At 37.3% G+C, this 14,235-nt stretch overlaps 1 protein-coding gene and 1 long non-coding RNA gene across 3 annotated transcripts in view; one reads left to right on the top strand and one right to left on the bottom strand.

The window, feature by feature from the left end:
- LOC144205042 (uncharacterized) overlaps positions 1 to 10,360 on the top strand; it is a 26,100-nt gene extending 15,740 nt beyond the window's left edge. For both annotated transcript variants that reach the window (XR_013327996.1, XR_013327995.1), the window contains 2 exons: positions 3,848 to 3,952; positions 10,054 to 10,360. This is a non-coding gene — a long non-coding RNA (uncharacterized LOC144205042). The remainder of the gene's footprint in view (positions 1 to 3,847; positions 3,953 to 10,053) is intronic.
- Positions 1 to 14,235, bottom strand: part of LOC144205041 (gamma-aminobutyric acid receptor subunit pi) — a 19,966-nt gene extending 5,731 nt beyond the window's left edge. The window contains exons 1-6 of the mRNA XM_077729080.1: positions 13,994 to 14,235; positions 10,061 to 10,146; positions 2,662 to 2,774; positions 2,323 to 2,390; positions 1,490 to 1,707; positions 131 to 213 (exon numbers count right to left, since the gene is read on the bottom strand). Coding sequence (XP_077585206.1) covers positions 131 to 213; positions 1,490 to 1,707; positions 2,323 to 2,390; positions 2,662 to 2,774; positions 10,061 to 10,113 — 535 coding nt within the window. The 5' untranslated portion in view covers positions 10,114 to 10,146; positions 13,994 to 14,235. The remainder of the gene's footprint in view (positions 1 to 130; positions 214 to 1,489; positions 1,708 to 2,322; positions 2,391 to 2,661; positions 2,775 to 10,060; positions 10,147 to 13,993) is intronic.

Genomic DNA, 14,235 nt, shown 5'->3' with positions numbered 1-14,235 from the left:
TGCTGATCAAATTAAAATGATGTGTCATATAATGAAAGCTAAAGTGTTATTAATGATCTTTTTTTTTTTTTAATGGTGGCTTAATTTAACCAAGCCAAAGCGCCCAAAGAAAACTTGGAACAGTTCTTACAGCTCTCCAGTTGTAGTGTGCAGGTCTGCTTGTCCATTGGGTACTTGGTCAAATCCATGTTACAGGCCACAGTGGTGGTAATTCTGCAAGACATTAATATTGCAGTTGTTTACTGGAGAATTTTCAGACCCAACTTTGATTCGTTTGTATTTTTATTAAGCAAAATGACATCACCAAACTGCATATTTTGATAAGAGTAAACATGATGCAGTAGGAATTTATTGTGAATTCATTAGAAGAATACCTGTTGTTTAGTGAAAAAAAATCAGTGATCACCCAGACTATTTGGTTTGTTGTACCCATAACTGCAATTGCAGTTTGAATCTTAACTTATAATCTTAGCACAAACTGTATTGTTAATGAGGCAATTTCATTCTATCTATACTACATCACTGTACGTACATCTTAGTGGTTTCTTATGTATCCTCAAAGGCAAATCACTACTGAAACATTCACAAAGGCTCTACCGCCTCACATTTCTGACTCATACTGTCTTTTCTCAGCCCCGATTCCCCAAGGTAGCCGATCCTGCACTGACTATCTCTTACTAGCTGAGCTTCTACTGAACACCTCAGTCTTGGTGAAGCCCAAGGATGTTCAAAGCACACATAGAAAAATAACATTGCATGTGTGAGCAACACAACAAATTCCCTTCACAGTGGGATGTCACCCATAAAAAAAATGTGGAGCTGCAAAGCCAGGCTGAAATGAGTGGGAATACCCAACTCAATTTTGCAACGGCAAGATGTTCACATAAATGTCTTCCCCCTCTGTTGGTTGCAAAGCTGCCATTAACAACAGTGGAGATGTCTTCGATGTGGACTTTGCCCTTTTTTACTTGACTTAGATGGAGCCAAGCAGAAATAAATAAATACAAATAAATCATTTAAAGTGAGCCTGCAATACTACTTAATATAATCTCAATATAATGCTGTTGGATATACTTTACCTTGTATATTCTATCAATGAGATCAAAGTTAAAATATCCCAAATAGAAATATGATTGTTATTACCTATAAACTGTCTTTTTTTAAGCATCTGATACAAAGCAGGCTTACTTAACCCGTCATAGAGCAATCATTACCATTTGACTGGGTGGGGAATATTAGGTCCAAATAGACATCAAGCATCATCAATGGATGCCAATATGTTAAATATTTTAACATTATAGCTGTCATAACAGCGTTCCAAAGGAAACCATAGCTACGATTTGATATGCCACATGGATTGGTTTGATATCTCTGCTTTCATCCCTGAGTAGTAGCCAAATCCCATTTTTTTATTCATTACCTGTCACCCCATTTTTGCAGATAATGCATCCAAAAAACAATAAACCAAGATGTTTGTTCATTATCTGACCTTAGCGCATAAAGGACGGTCCCATTTGGAAAGATGCGAATTAGTCTGTTCTCCACAGTAATGTCATGAAGAAAAGACTTCTTGGAGTCCACAATGAAGGTGTCGGGAACCCATAGGAGCTCCACTAGTCGTCCGTCAAGGCTTAGGCTCTTGTTCCCTTCAAATACTAAACGCTCATCTGTCCAGCGCTGACGAAGGAATATGGTGGCTGTGTAGTCCTGCAAGATTGAGGTCCAAAGGTTATAACAAAACTAATGGGCTACATTACTTTGTATGTCTAAAATATGCTGACAAACATAGTTACTCATAGTTTTTCTCCCCACTAATGTAGGATATTATTGGTGTCAGGTCCCAGCGATAGCCTGTGCCTAAAGCAATTTAAATGCATGACGTTGCATCCAGTGAGTACATTAACTCTGAGAGAATGCAGCAGAGAATGTTGATGTATCAATGTTTGGAGTCTAGTTCTTTTGAGAAATTTGGAGGGGTGCTTAGGTTTCCACCAGAAAATGTATGAATTTGATCATGCCACTTGCGATTCTGGTCTTGAAATATTGGTTCATGCTTGATTGGTTGACCAAACTTTCTGAACACTGACAAGAATTGAATCACAATATCAGACTTCTTGATGCAAAACATCCCAAACTTTCACTAGTGTAATATTCAGGCCACGTAAGACTTCTGAGACCAAAACATCTGTTTCATCAGATGTGCCAGAGGTCTGATTTTGGACGATTTCCCAAATCTTGGACTGGCATGGTTTGTGTTTGTGACATTTGTTGGATGTATGGCCAAATTCTCACGGGCTAGAATAGGTTGGCAAAATGTCTTACCATGTTGATCTCAGATATAGTGTCAATACTAGCAACATCCAAGCTCATCCCAACAGTCACAGGTCCATCTAGAAACAAACAATATACAATATGTACATCCTTTATTGATGAAAAATTACAGCTTGCATTAGGCAGTCATCAAAACTTAAATGGTGAATTTTGGTAAATAAATAATTAGTGCTCACATAACATTTATAACAAATATAATACAAAAAAAACAGTTAGTGCTTGGTAACTGTCGAATGTTATTTATTTTTTGTAGGACTCATTAGAAATTAGTATGACAATACCCTGCCAAATAGCAAATGTTAAATTTGCATAAGGTTGCAGCTTCCTTACTATCAAAGAAAGGCCTCAGGTACTTGTTATATCCTTTCATCAGCTTTTGAATGGTTGGAGGCAGAATTTCACCTTCTTTAACCTCTGCATTGAACATGGAACTCTCTAGCAATCTAAGCAAAACACAAGGGGGAAAAAAGAGATGTAATTCATGTTTTGTTCATTGTAGCTGTTGAATATCCATATCATTCTGGTGCAACCTTTCAAACCCTTTGTAAAAGTGATTGGATTTTACAAACATGAAAAAAAGAACAAAATGCAGCACACTTGAAAGGCTTCTTGAATTTTTTTGAATCAGTTATCACATTTTATGGTAAACATGTATCTCGCATTCTTATGCATTTTAATTGGTATATTTCGAGAACGTATCTTTTTTGCTGCAAGTGCTAGCTATAAAGACCCATTGAAGTGTGGGAATACAATTATATTACTTGCAATTGCAACATGTAGTGAAAAACACCCCACTTTTATCTTTTACGATGATGTGCGTGTTTGTGTAGAAACCAGGGAATATAGAATCCATAATTGTGGACAAAAAGCTTCTATCTGCTCATGGCATGATGTAAGAAGGCTGTGGAGGAGGAGAGATTAAGTAGGCTTTTTGGAAAGACGGGCTTCATTCTCCCTCCACACGCTGCCTGCATGAGATTCCCAAACATTCACAGTTTTGGAGTAGCACATTTTTAATATGGTACAAGTTAAATGGATGCTAATCGGAGACAAGCCCTCACTAAGTACATATGAGCTGCCGTCAAGATATGAAACTGATCGTTGTGTGGGAGACTTCTTACATTCAATGATATTGCACAGTTGTTTAAATCTTGAATGGCATCTTCTTAAGGTTTGTTTGATATGGCCAACTAAATACAATCAAATAAATTCTTATATTGGGGGAGAAAGAGGTGCAGTGGTATAGCAGTTTGAAATTAAATGAACTATAGGGAGTAAATAATATTTTTTTCCCGGATGGAGTCATTTCACATCTATAGTAACATCCTAATGATGTTTTATGAGTCTACTGTGAGCAGTTTAATTTTATATGCTAAGCTTTGTTGAGCAAACCTGGTGGAGTGATTCAGAAACCAATATTAAAAAAGATTCTACATCTGCAATACAGCATATCAAAGTTTCGGATAAATTGTTAATTAACAGGCCACACATAATCTTATGCTTGTCCTATTTGCAGGGGCAGTATGTGGTCACCATTCTGGGACTGATAAGCTTCCTCACAAATGAAAATGAAGTTCAGCTCTCTGACCACCTGACTGTGGCAAACAAGTGAAGACAGCTGGTAAGTTGCTCCAAGCACCCTGTTGCTATGCTGCATGAAGTCTCACTCACAATACTTGCTGCCCGTTGTTTTAGTAGGCAACATTCTTGGATGATAAAGCCATGTTAGTGACAGTGCTTTGCCTCTGGCCCACTTTCATTATCATTTTAGCTCACCAAGTGTGGCTACATTCACAATGACTCTTGCTCAGTGCATGATGTGGTCACCTTCAGGACTTCACAGTTGCCTGATAGCTGATCTTGTTTTCTTATTTGATATGGTTAGAAACCAATATAATAAGGTAATATCATATTCTGCACACGTTCAACAAGAAAGAAATGAATATCCCTCCGAGTGTAATCGGCACATGTTGCTTCAATTTCTTGATGAAACCGTGTACATAATATTGCAATGCCAACTGATGCTCATTTTAAATTGATTATTTTCACCAAGGTTGATGGAGGGGTGTCAGATTTTCCCTTCAATTTCATAGACTTCAAGGAACAATTGGGGATCTTTACCAGAGTGAATTAAGGGGGGGAAAGCATGCTTATTTGTAAATAATACCACCCCTAGTTTATTCATTAAAGTATGGGAAAGGGAAGCAGCACATTTTAAAGTAACAAACCTCCTCATGGATATGCAAGCATCTTTCTATTTTGGAAATGTAGCAACTATCTCCACTGGACTGAAAGCTAAGTCTTCAGAGGGCATATTTTCCCAGGGTGCAATCTGACAGACCTGACACACCTGCCCACTGGGCTGCCTATCAAGAATAATAAGATGACACACCGAGTGCCCACGACTAAGCTCAAGGGGCAGATGCCATGCAGGCGGAAAGCCTTACTTAAGATTGAGTTAAAAAGTAGTATTTCGTATGTATAACAAGTACATAATTCTAACTATAAAATTGTGATTCATTAATTTTTCTACATGAATTCTCCCTATTTTTTTGTTATTCTATGAAAAATATTTTTTTAAAAAAGTATTTGTGAAATCAGGCTTGTTCTCACAAGTAGTCAGTGCAGTTGCCTATTTTATTATTTAGTTTTCACACCATGAGCCATGAGCACCTACCAAGTTTTTAACATCAATTTAAAAGAAAATTTTGGGGTCGCAGCATGGTATAGCCAGGCAGGTGAAAAAACAATTACTTCTGCAACTTAGTAAGTCGGACTTCAGTCCAGCACCCTCGTGATTGTGTTCTGGACAAATGGTGAAGAAAATTGATGCTTTTCACCGTGCTTTGTCAGTGCAGATCAATAAGTAGAAAACACAAATAATGGAAGCACTGCGAATCAAGTAGCTACCAAATCAATGAGTGAAAACACCTACAAGGACAAAAAAACTAAGGCACATTAATGATCTGCTCACCGGTTGTTCCAGGGCCATAATTAGTCAACGTCTTGGTATTTGATTTGATTGTTACGCGGCAAATGACTTCAATAGATTAGCTGCACATAATCACAGTAATAATTAAGTAGCAATACCTTCTAAATAACTTCATGAATGATTCTATTTCCTCCTTGAAAGGCCTCAACCTCTAGTGCACAAAAAGTGCAGTGTTCTACATTTGAAGCTATAGTAACTAATGCATGGCCTCCATATGTCTTTTATTCAATGGCCTTAAGGCTATACCAATGTGTGCATGCCTGGTGTTGGATGCATGGTTCAATGAATCCGTTCAGACATTGTTACACAAAGGTGCCATGGACTGAAGGTTCACACCCTGTAGCAGAATTTGCCTTTACACATAAGGTTCTATTGATTAACCTCTCCAATTGGCCCCCAACCCCTGCAAATATTCATTCACTTTCAGCAAAGTGTCCTTGTAGTCAGCCATTGCACATAGCATATCCGATTAATTTAGACAAACGGGCAGAACAGTGTCTCTGTCTTTACTTCGCACTTCCTTCCACTCGGCAATATGTGCAAGCCGCACCAGAACCCCCCTCTTCTTTCATTGATTTATGTCATTATCCTATTCCAACATCCAAACCATGTCTCTTGTTGTAGGCCAAATCCCTTGTGTTTTTAGTGTGTTCACAATGAGCAATTTGGATGTTTATATATATTTTTTTCTTTTAGCATTTCAGTGTTGACCGAGATACGGTTCCGCCAAAGTTTCCCTTTACTCCTGAAACTCTGACTCACAAGGGACATACAAATACATTTTCATGAGATAATTTTGCACCATGTTCATTAAACCTGCAAGTCATATTACCATAAGTTTTGCATTTCCTTCATACTATAAATTATATTAAAAAACAGTTTTAAATCCTGCATGTTTAAAAATAAAATGTCCTTATACAAGACTGTTTATTAGAATATTAGCACATACTTTACATTTAATTTTACCTCCCTATCAAACTATTAAAGTGCATTTATAGTCTTGCCAAACTGTCAAATTATCATGCATAGACAAATATAAAATAAAACCAACATGATTAGTATTATTACGGAGAAATGAGAAATTTACAATATTATTATATTATAATTTTACTCAATTCTGGTAAAAAAGTATTTGGTCTGGCTGCGTTACATTTCACTTGTTAAAATGTAAATAGTATCATACAAACATTTTTAATTAACCATTAAATCTATGACAGTAGGAAGTCGTTAAACTGGGGGTTAATTTCGTTAAAATTCCCATTGGATGCCCCACCTGGGTCCTTTAGTAAAGAAGATTATTTTCCCCCTTGAAAAAAAAAATGATTGGACATGAGATGCTACTGCTCTCATATGCAGAGATTATGTGCTCATGCATCAGGTGCCTTTCGAGCCTTCCACAGACCTCTTAGTCACCAGCGGCAATATAAGATACAAAGAGAGCCAAGTCATTCTCCGTTCATGTATCAAGCTTGGTGGATAAAAGCTGGTATTTCTTCATTTCGTGCAATCCTTAGTAGCCTACTTAAACCCTTCAAACGGGGCAACAAAGAACTGTCACCTACTGACGGTTTAAATGTCATGAAAAATGTGATTGACAATATAGACAAATCATCACGAACTTATTCCATAAATGATAAAGTAGTAATGAAGATGGGTCTTATGGCTACAATGTAACCTATGTTTATCTTTCTAAACCCGCTGTTTCTAACCCTTGCTGTTGGTGAGGTAAGAAAAGCATCATATTTCTAGAGCATTAACAAAACACAAAGGAACCATGTCTATTTGTCCTTATCATTTCTTATCTTTCATCACGATCTGATAGTCTTTCTTCAAGCAGATATTTGACTCCGGCATAATTAGGTTGGCTATGGATCATAACTTTCAGATAGCTCTTTGAATAGGCACAAACTTTAATCAGTCAGAAAAGATCATTGTTAAAACATTTCAGCAATATTGCAGCATTCTTTACACAATGTGTGTGATTCTGCTGTGGTGTTTTCTCACGGAAAAGCTCGATAAAGCTTTTTTGACAATCTGGCACAACATTTTAGTGTTGTATAGAGTGTGAAGTGCATTTTTTTGTGTGTGGAGACAGAAAAATGGAGTGTCGCATTGGTGAAATGCAGCTTGACTAAAGAAAATGGGCAGCCGCATGCCGCTGTCGAAGTGATAAACAGGTTATGATTTGATGAGAGAAATTCAGCACTGCTCCAAACGCTGCTTCTCAGTCCACATTTGCTATGGAACAAGTCTAGTATATCGTAAGGAGTGCTGGAGCCATAAATGTTCAGTCTTGTCAGAAGTTCATAGATCCAAGCTTCCGCACACTTTCTAATTTAGTTATAGAAGACACTGATCTAAGAATAAACCACTCAATTATAAATTGGTGTAGACAGTCTCCTGACGGTGCTTCATTCTGGTTCTTTGTTGCCAACAGAGTTGGGAAAATTAATTCTCTATGCAAACTAGTTCAAACTTCAGTTCCGAGTTACTTCAACTCAACATACTGTAGTAGTGACATTTTGCCACCTGTTCATTGCCCACATTTAAAGTTTTACTGTATGTGTTGCTTGAAGAGGAATTAAAAAAAAAAAAAAGAAAAACAGGTCAATAGTCCTCCAAACAAACAAAAACAAGGCATCTTGTTTTTGACATGCAGTTTTAAGGCTAACAATACGTTTCGCTTCTCAAGCATACAAATACAATAATGTTCATCCGATACAAACGCTGTATGCTACGTTAATTTCAAAAGATATTCTGTGCATTTCTCCCTTTTAAATAACGATGACCTTTATTTAGGTAGTTGGTGTGTTGTAAAATAAGGGTGTTTATAAATTACGAATCTACAAACACCCTGGATCAACAGTCATTTATAGCAATTGTTCTTAATGGCCACCTGAAAGTGTTTTTTTTCTTTCGTTTTGTCTTTTTTTTAATTACCACATTCGAGGCTTACATGCACATTATCACTAGCCTCCAGGGTTCAATTAATAGTGCACGTTGAAAACACTGGTGCTTTGACAAAGATTGTCACACTATACAAAAATGTTATATCTTAATTTTAATTAATTAACACGGCCCAAAGATCTAATTTAAGATTTTAATAGTGAAACGTTTTAAATAGGAATCACCTCAGGCTTTAAAATGGATTATGCTGTACCATGGAGCTCCTTTATTTATAAAGGGATAGTATTTGTTTTGTTAAAAATCTTGCAGGATTCTTCCCCCATTGACAAAGCATAGCTATTAATTGATAAAGTCTTTCCTAGAACAACTCACTCTCTCTTAAAAAAAAAAAAGAAAAGATTCAATACAGTACAGTATATAAAACTGGCAAGTTGAAACATTTACAAGGAGAATTGTAAAACTATTCGTAAAGCAAAATGATTTGCTTTTGTGCATAATATAATAACATTTAAATAAGATTCTATATAAAATAATCTGCCTTTACAAAGATAATAGAGTTCACTGTCAACAATTTAATTGAATTGCAGTGCTGAAGAAGATGGGAGAAGCTACTAATCTTTAGAAATTTGAGTTGTGGTAGCAAATGTTTTTATTGTCTTATGAAAAAACATAAAAACTGTAAATCTGATTTTCAGTATGTTCAACTTTCAAATGCAATGTTATTCTTTGTGTTATGCTACTGCACTGAATTTTGAGGTGATGGCAAATCAATAAGTACAAAATAAGCCTTTGCACTATTGAGGTCACATAGGGGGGCAATGTGTGTTGGCAAATGGTTGTCACATGACATTACTATTCCACTGGTAGAGCACAACTTATTATTCATAATCATACAAAAGATATCTGTTTATCTGATCTGAGCAACAATGTAAGCTTGCTGATGGGCTGCATAGTCTGCTTCGGTCTCCACGGTGTTCCTTCAAAACAACTTACGGGAGCCATACAATTTTATTAGGGTACTGCCTCAAAGGCATGCGGTTTAAAATGTGCTGTTATGAGGGAGGCTTTTATCACAGTCCTGGAAGACTTGACTCCTTGGCATGCTTGGAAGCAGTTATTTTCTTCCGTTTGTTGGATGAGGGCTGATTGAAAGCGCACCACCCATAGAGACCAAAGTACTGCAGTGAAATGGTGGCTTGAAGACTTCTCATGCAGATAAGAGAGAAAAGTAGCGCAAAATATACGAGACACGCTGGTGTTTCTGTGTATATGAGCTGTGCAGGCCTAATTAGATGTGCTTTACAGCATCGGGAATGCACAAATGGAATTTTAATGTAGAGTTGATTGTCAACTGGAACAGCGTCTTGATAGTTCACACATAAATGTAAAAGCCACTTCCCATGGTTATGCTCTTTAAATCTGGCCATACATGTTGTAAAGAATTGAAATTGGACAATAATTCATTGAGTTTGCCACACTCTCCCATAAGTAGGTAAAAATGACATGGTTAGACTCCTGAGTCTGATATTTCTTCTGAGTCAAATTGATCATGTTTGCTTTGATTTCAAGCCCCTGCCGGTTGGAGAATATCTATAAAATCTCTGGCTGCGTCAGCTTTCTGACCATTCTGAGTGTTTCTATTTGACCCACCCATGGAAATATACAATATTATTAATAATGGAAGGGGACTCCTTGGATATGGAACAATACAATTTTTCATTGTGGAGATATTTCAAGAAAACACCCAGTTCATTTTTGATTCACTAATCCATTAGGAGTCAAAATAGCAGATCAGAATGATTGTGTTTCCTCTTTTGAAATAGATCTTACCTACTAATGAGGAGAAAAGAGAGCAGGGTCCCCGGTGATACAATTGGACCCATGGCTGCAGAGGAAGTGGAGTGGCAGAGTGGAGTCTGGGGGCAGAAAACAACAGTCAAGTTAACATGATGCAAGACGTGATAGATTGTGTCCTCTTACGTTAACAGTTTTTCTGCATTTCAAGAGTGATGCAACAGAATGTTTTGCTTAACAATGGACTTTTAAAATCCCTCTGCTGTTTGAAAACCAATTTAAATGCCTGTCATCACCTTTAGACTCGCCTATTGCTCAGTACTCAATAATATACAGTAGTTCGACTCATATGAAAAAACGGAAGGTAGCCTGGCTCTTTGATGACTTCAAAAGACCCTCGAGCTTTACCTTACACAGCAGGGAGATATTGTGGAGACAGGACTTTAGGATATTCCTCATACAGAATAATGACTTCCTGACTGAGAATTGCACGTTCCGTCAAAGACGCCCTCTTGGTTCCCTTCACATTTCAGAATTTGTAGATGAAACCTACTGGCACTTGTCCCTTCACCATTGGAAATAACTGAGAGTCACGTGAAAGAAATTCCAAAATATGAATTAAATATGAATGCAAATTCATAAGAATCAGTTTTATTACTCTAATCTGGACAAACAACCATTCACACTCACATTGAGATCAAATAACATTGAGTCTTAAATAAGATATCATGTGGTAGGAAAGAATAATAAGTAATTTAACATCATTGCATACTTATGAAAACATTATTTAAAAAAGCATGTGTTACCATCAAATAATATATGTCCCCAGTTGACCATTAAATATGTCTCACTATTGAATTCTATACCTTAGATATTTCACTTTGAACTGAGGCACCAAAATGAGCCCTGAATCTATTTGGTAGAGGCAGCTCAATATTGCTGGCTGTATGTAGTCAAATAATGCAAGAGAGAGGGACATTAGCCTTTGGAAAAACCTGTACGCTAATTTTATAATCAATATTTTAGTAATAAGGCAATACATAATTCATCAGCCACCATTGCTCATGGGTGAGAACTGTACAAGTGTATACATTTAATTTATGTTCACACCTGACGACACAAGGCAAAAGAAAGTACAGCTTATTTAATAATGTCTATTAGCTTTATTAACCATATTCCAAGTCATAGAAAGTGCACCCTACTTTATGATAAATACAATATACGTGGGGTTATACCACCCAGGAAAAACTGATTTACTCCTAAAATTCTTTGCATGAACTAATTTACTAACATTATTCAAGTGCTCATCTTGACCATGTTGAAGAATGTAATGAGTGTACACAGGGAAGAGTGCAGTAGATGTCTGTTATATTTTGCATTTAAATGTGCCCTAAATAGCGCTGCAATAATTAGCAAAAGTCACCAAGGCAAAATGTTTGAGGTGGCAACCCACATTCCACTCTGCAGTTGTTAAGCATAGTTTGTGAATGATATTTGCATGCACTTCTCAGTGAGTATGTACTACAAATATCTGTCCTTGATATAGTGGCATAACATCTTCCTACTTCTAGCCTGCGCACATTAGTATTCGCCCGTCCTGTCCTACATGCCATTACATATAGACTATATACTATATAGCTGGCAACAAGTGCGCGAAGACACAGACATTTGTCAGGAAGATTTTCTGGTCTGATGAAGACACAATTTCATGCAGTATGCCTGGAGAAAATCAGTCATCAGTTGGTTTACACCAGAGGGATGTTGGTGGAAGGAGCGGAGGGATGGAGAAGTCACAGCCTTGAGACAAACCCTGTTGGACATACAGTATGTGGAGACCTCAACATAACCGCTCACTGCAATTCCCCAACCTGACAAAGAGAGAGGTGATGTGAAGAAAGAAATGGGAGCAAATCTCTGTGTGAACTTTGCTGCATAGTTCCCAAGAGTGGATTATCTGCTAAAGTTTTCTCTACTAACTAGTCGAAGAAAAAGACGGCTGACCTTTTATTAGGCTAAAACACCAACTGTCAGAAAAGTTAGTACAGGATTGAATGATTACTACCAGCCCTCCCAGTCAAAGGAGAATGGGCTTCTATACATGTCATTAGCTAATAAACCTGATTTACTGCAGGATTTGTGAGTTCAAATTGATTAGACTTCTACTACTATGAATGGCAACCAATGAGGAAATTTGGTAGTGTTTATATCATACCTTCATAGTGACACTTTTGTTGGTTTTAGTAGATGAGGACACTTGTACACCTTCCAAGGCTTGGACACATAAAGAATGGTGCGTTGCTCTAGTCATTAATGAAAGGGACTTTGTTTTTAAGCTCCTCGGCTTTAGCCACATTTCTTTGACACGTAATCCTTGAGAAACAAAGCCTGGGGGAGAACTTTTTTCTCTGAAGAAGAATCTTGACACTGACTTTTCCGAATGGACAATGGCAGTAAGCTTTATGTTGGTTTTGATGCAGCAATACTTAAAAGAAACCTGTGAGCTATTGGTTAGTGCTTTGACATGCAAGTCCCTGACAATGGATGTGTTTTTTTTTACATGCTTCCAAGTTTAAGGACAGAGAACCATCGAGAAGCAGATTGGAGATAAAATAGCTATCTGCAAACTGTACTGCTTTTGGGAAAAATCTGTGGTAATTTTAGGCCTTATTCATATATGCATATTGTGCATTTTGAGAAAGCTGAATTATGCAGTTTTCTTCTTTGTTGGGTGTTTGTTAAATTTTGTCTTCATTCACTCCAATGCTTTGCCTTTTCTGGGGGCCTAAACACTCCCTGCCCACAAAAGCTAGCGATGACATTTTTTTTTAACATTTCTGCCAATGCATTATGTTTTGGCAATTCCGTCAATCTGAAAGCAGGAAACACAAACAACACTCAAAGCCCTGGAGTTGTGTTGATAACACTCCCATTTGCCACACAACTCTATTTATGTAAATCACATTCCTCTACCCTCCAGTCCCTGTTTGTGATGGTTGGCCTGCACTGGGAGATCTGAAAGCTGGCAGCTGGCAATTTAGAACCAATGAGTGAACAAAAGCTGCACCAATTAAGTATGCCTTGCAATCTGGATCTCTTCCAAAGATAAAAGGCATGACGAGTGGCACAAAATATCTGTGAAATAAAAGGAAGGTCTGTCGAGATGCAACCTAATGCTTTAATAGGGTTAAAGAGATTTTTTTGGCATGGATTTGACAATGAGTTCATTTATCATCTCCTAAATTTTAGTAACATTGAGCTTACATGTTGACAGCAAAACTAATAACCACAAATCTGATTAACAAGCTCTTCATTTCTGAAAAACCCACACTTTATATTAGATCCTCATTCGGCTCAGCTTTATAGCATTGCACCCTCAGGCTCTCAGTTAAAGTGAGTCTTTACATTCATCTTGTTTTGCAATATTCAAAGTTTGCTTTAGATTTATACAAGCCAAATGCTGCATTTATTCTATTCAAAATGAGTCTAAAATAATCAATAATGCATGAATTGGCAAAAATGGCTGAAAACCTAAAATGCATTCTCCTAATACGACTCAAATAAAGATAATTCACTGGCAGCAATTGACGACTCTAGACGTCTGGTCTTTTTTAAAAGGGAGGGTTGGCCAGCCAGCTAGACATCAATGGCAGTTTAAAATAATTGTATGTCTCGTCATACGGCTATAAAAACGGATAACACGTGCCTATTTCTGAACTTAAAGTTAAAAAAATTGCATCCATCCATCCATTCATCCTTTAAAGTTCCCATCATCAGCGGACTTGCGGACAAATGCACGTCTACGCAATAGGCGCGCGCGAGAATAGTGGCAGAAAATAGACATCTCTTACACGAATAAAATAGCGTATTCTTCTTCATCATTTTAAAAAAAGGATATATATTGTTATGGTTTACTTCGTTACGAGTTCAATTTTCTCTCATGGATAATGTAAAGTGGAAAATGAAACGTACCTGGATTTGTCGAGCTCTTCCAGTTCACATTTTAACGCATAATTCTTCCCTTTGGTTATCCGCAATGGAATAGATCGTCTTTTGCGTTTGTCTCCTGGCAATGGATACACTCGTGCTGAAGACAGCATGCACCTGCCTATCAGAGCTCACACAGGAGCGAGCGAACAACTGCTTGTGCTCAGTCAGCACTTTGCCACTAATTGCTTATGGGTAGGACGCGCTTCTGCGCAATAGCGCACGCT

This window comes from Stigmatopora nigra, chromosome 12 (genome assembly GCF_051989575.1).
Source record: "Stigmatopora nigra isolate UIUO_SnigA chromosome 12, RoL_Snig_1.1, whole genome shotgun sequence".
NCBI lineage: Eukaryota > Metazoa > Chordata > Actinopteri > Syngnathiformes > Syngnathidae > Stigmatopora > Stigmatopora nigra.
This window is presented reverse-complemented; position numbering and strand designations above follow the sequence as displayed.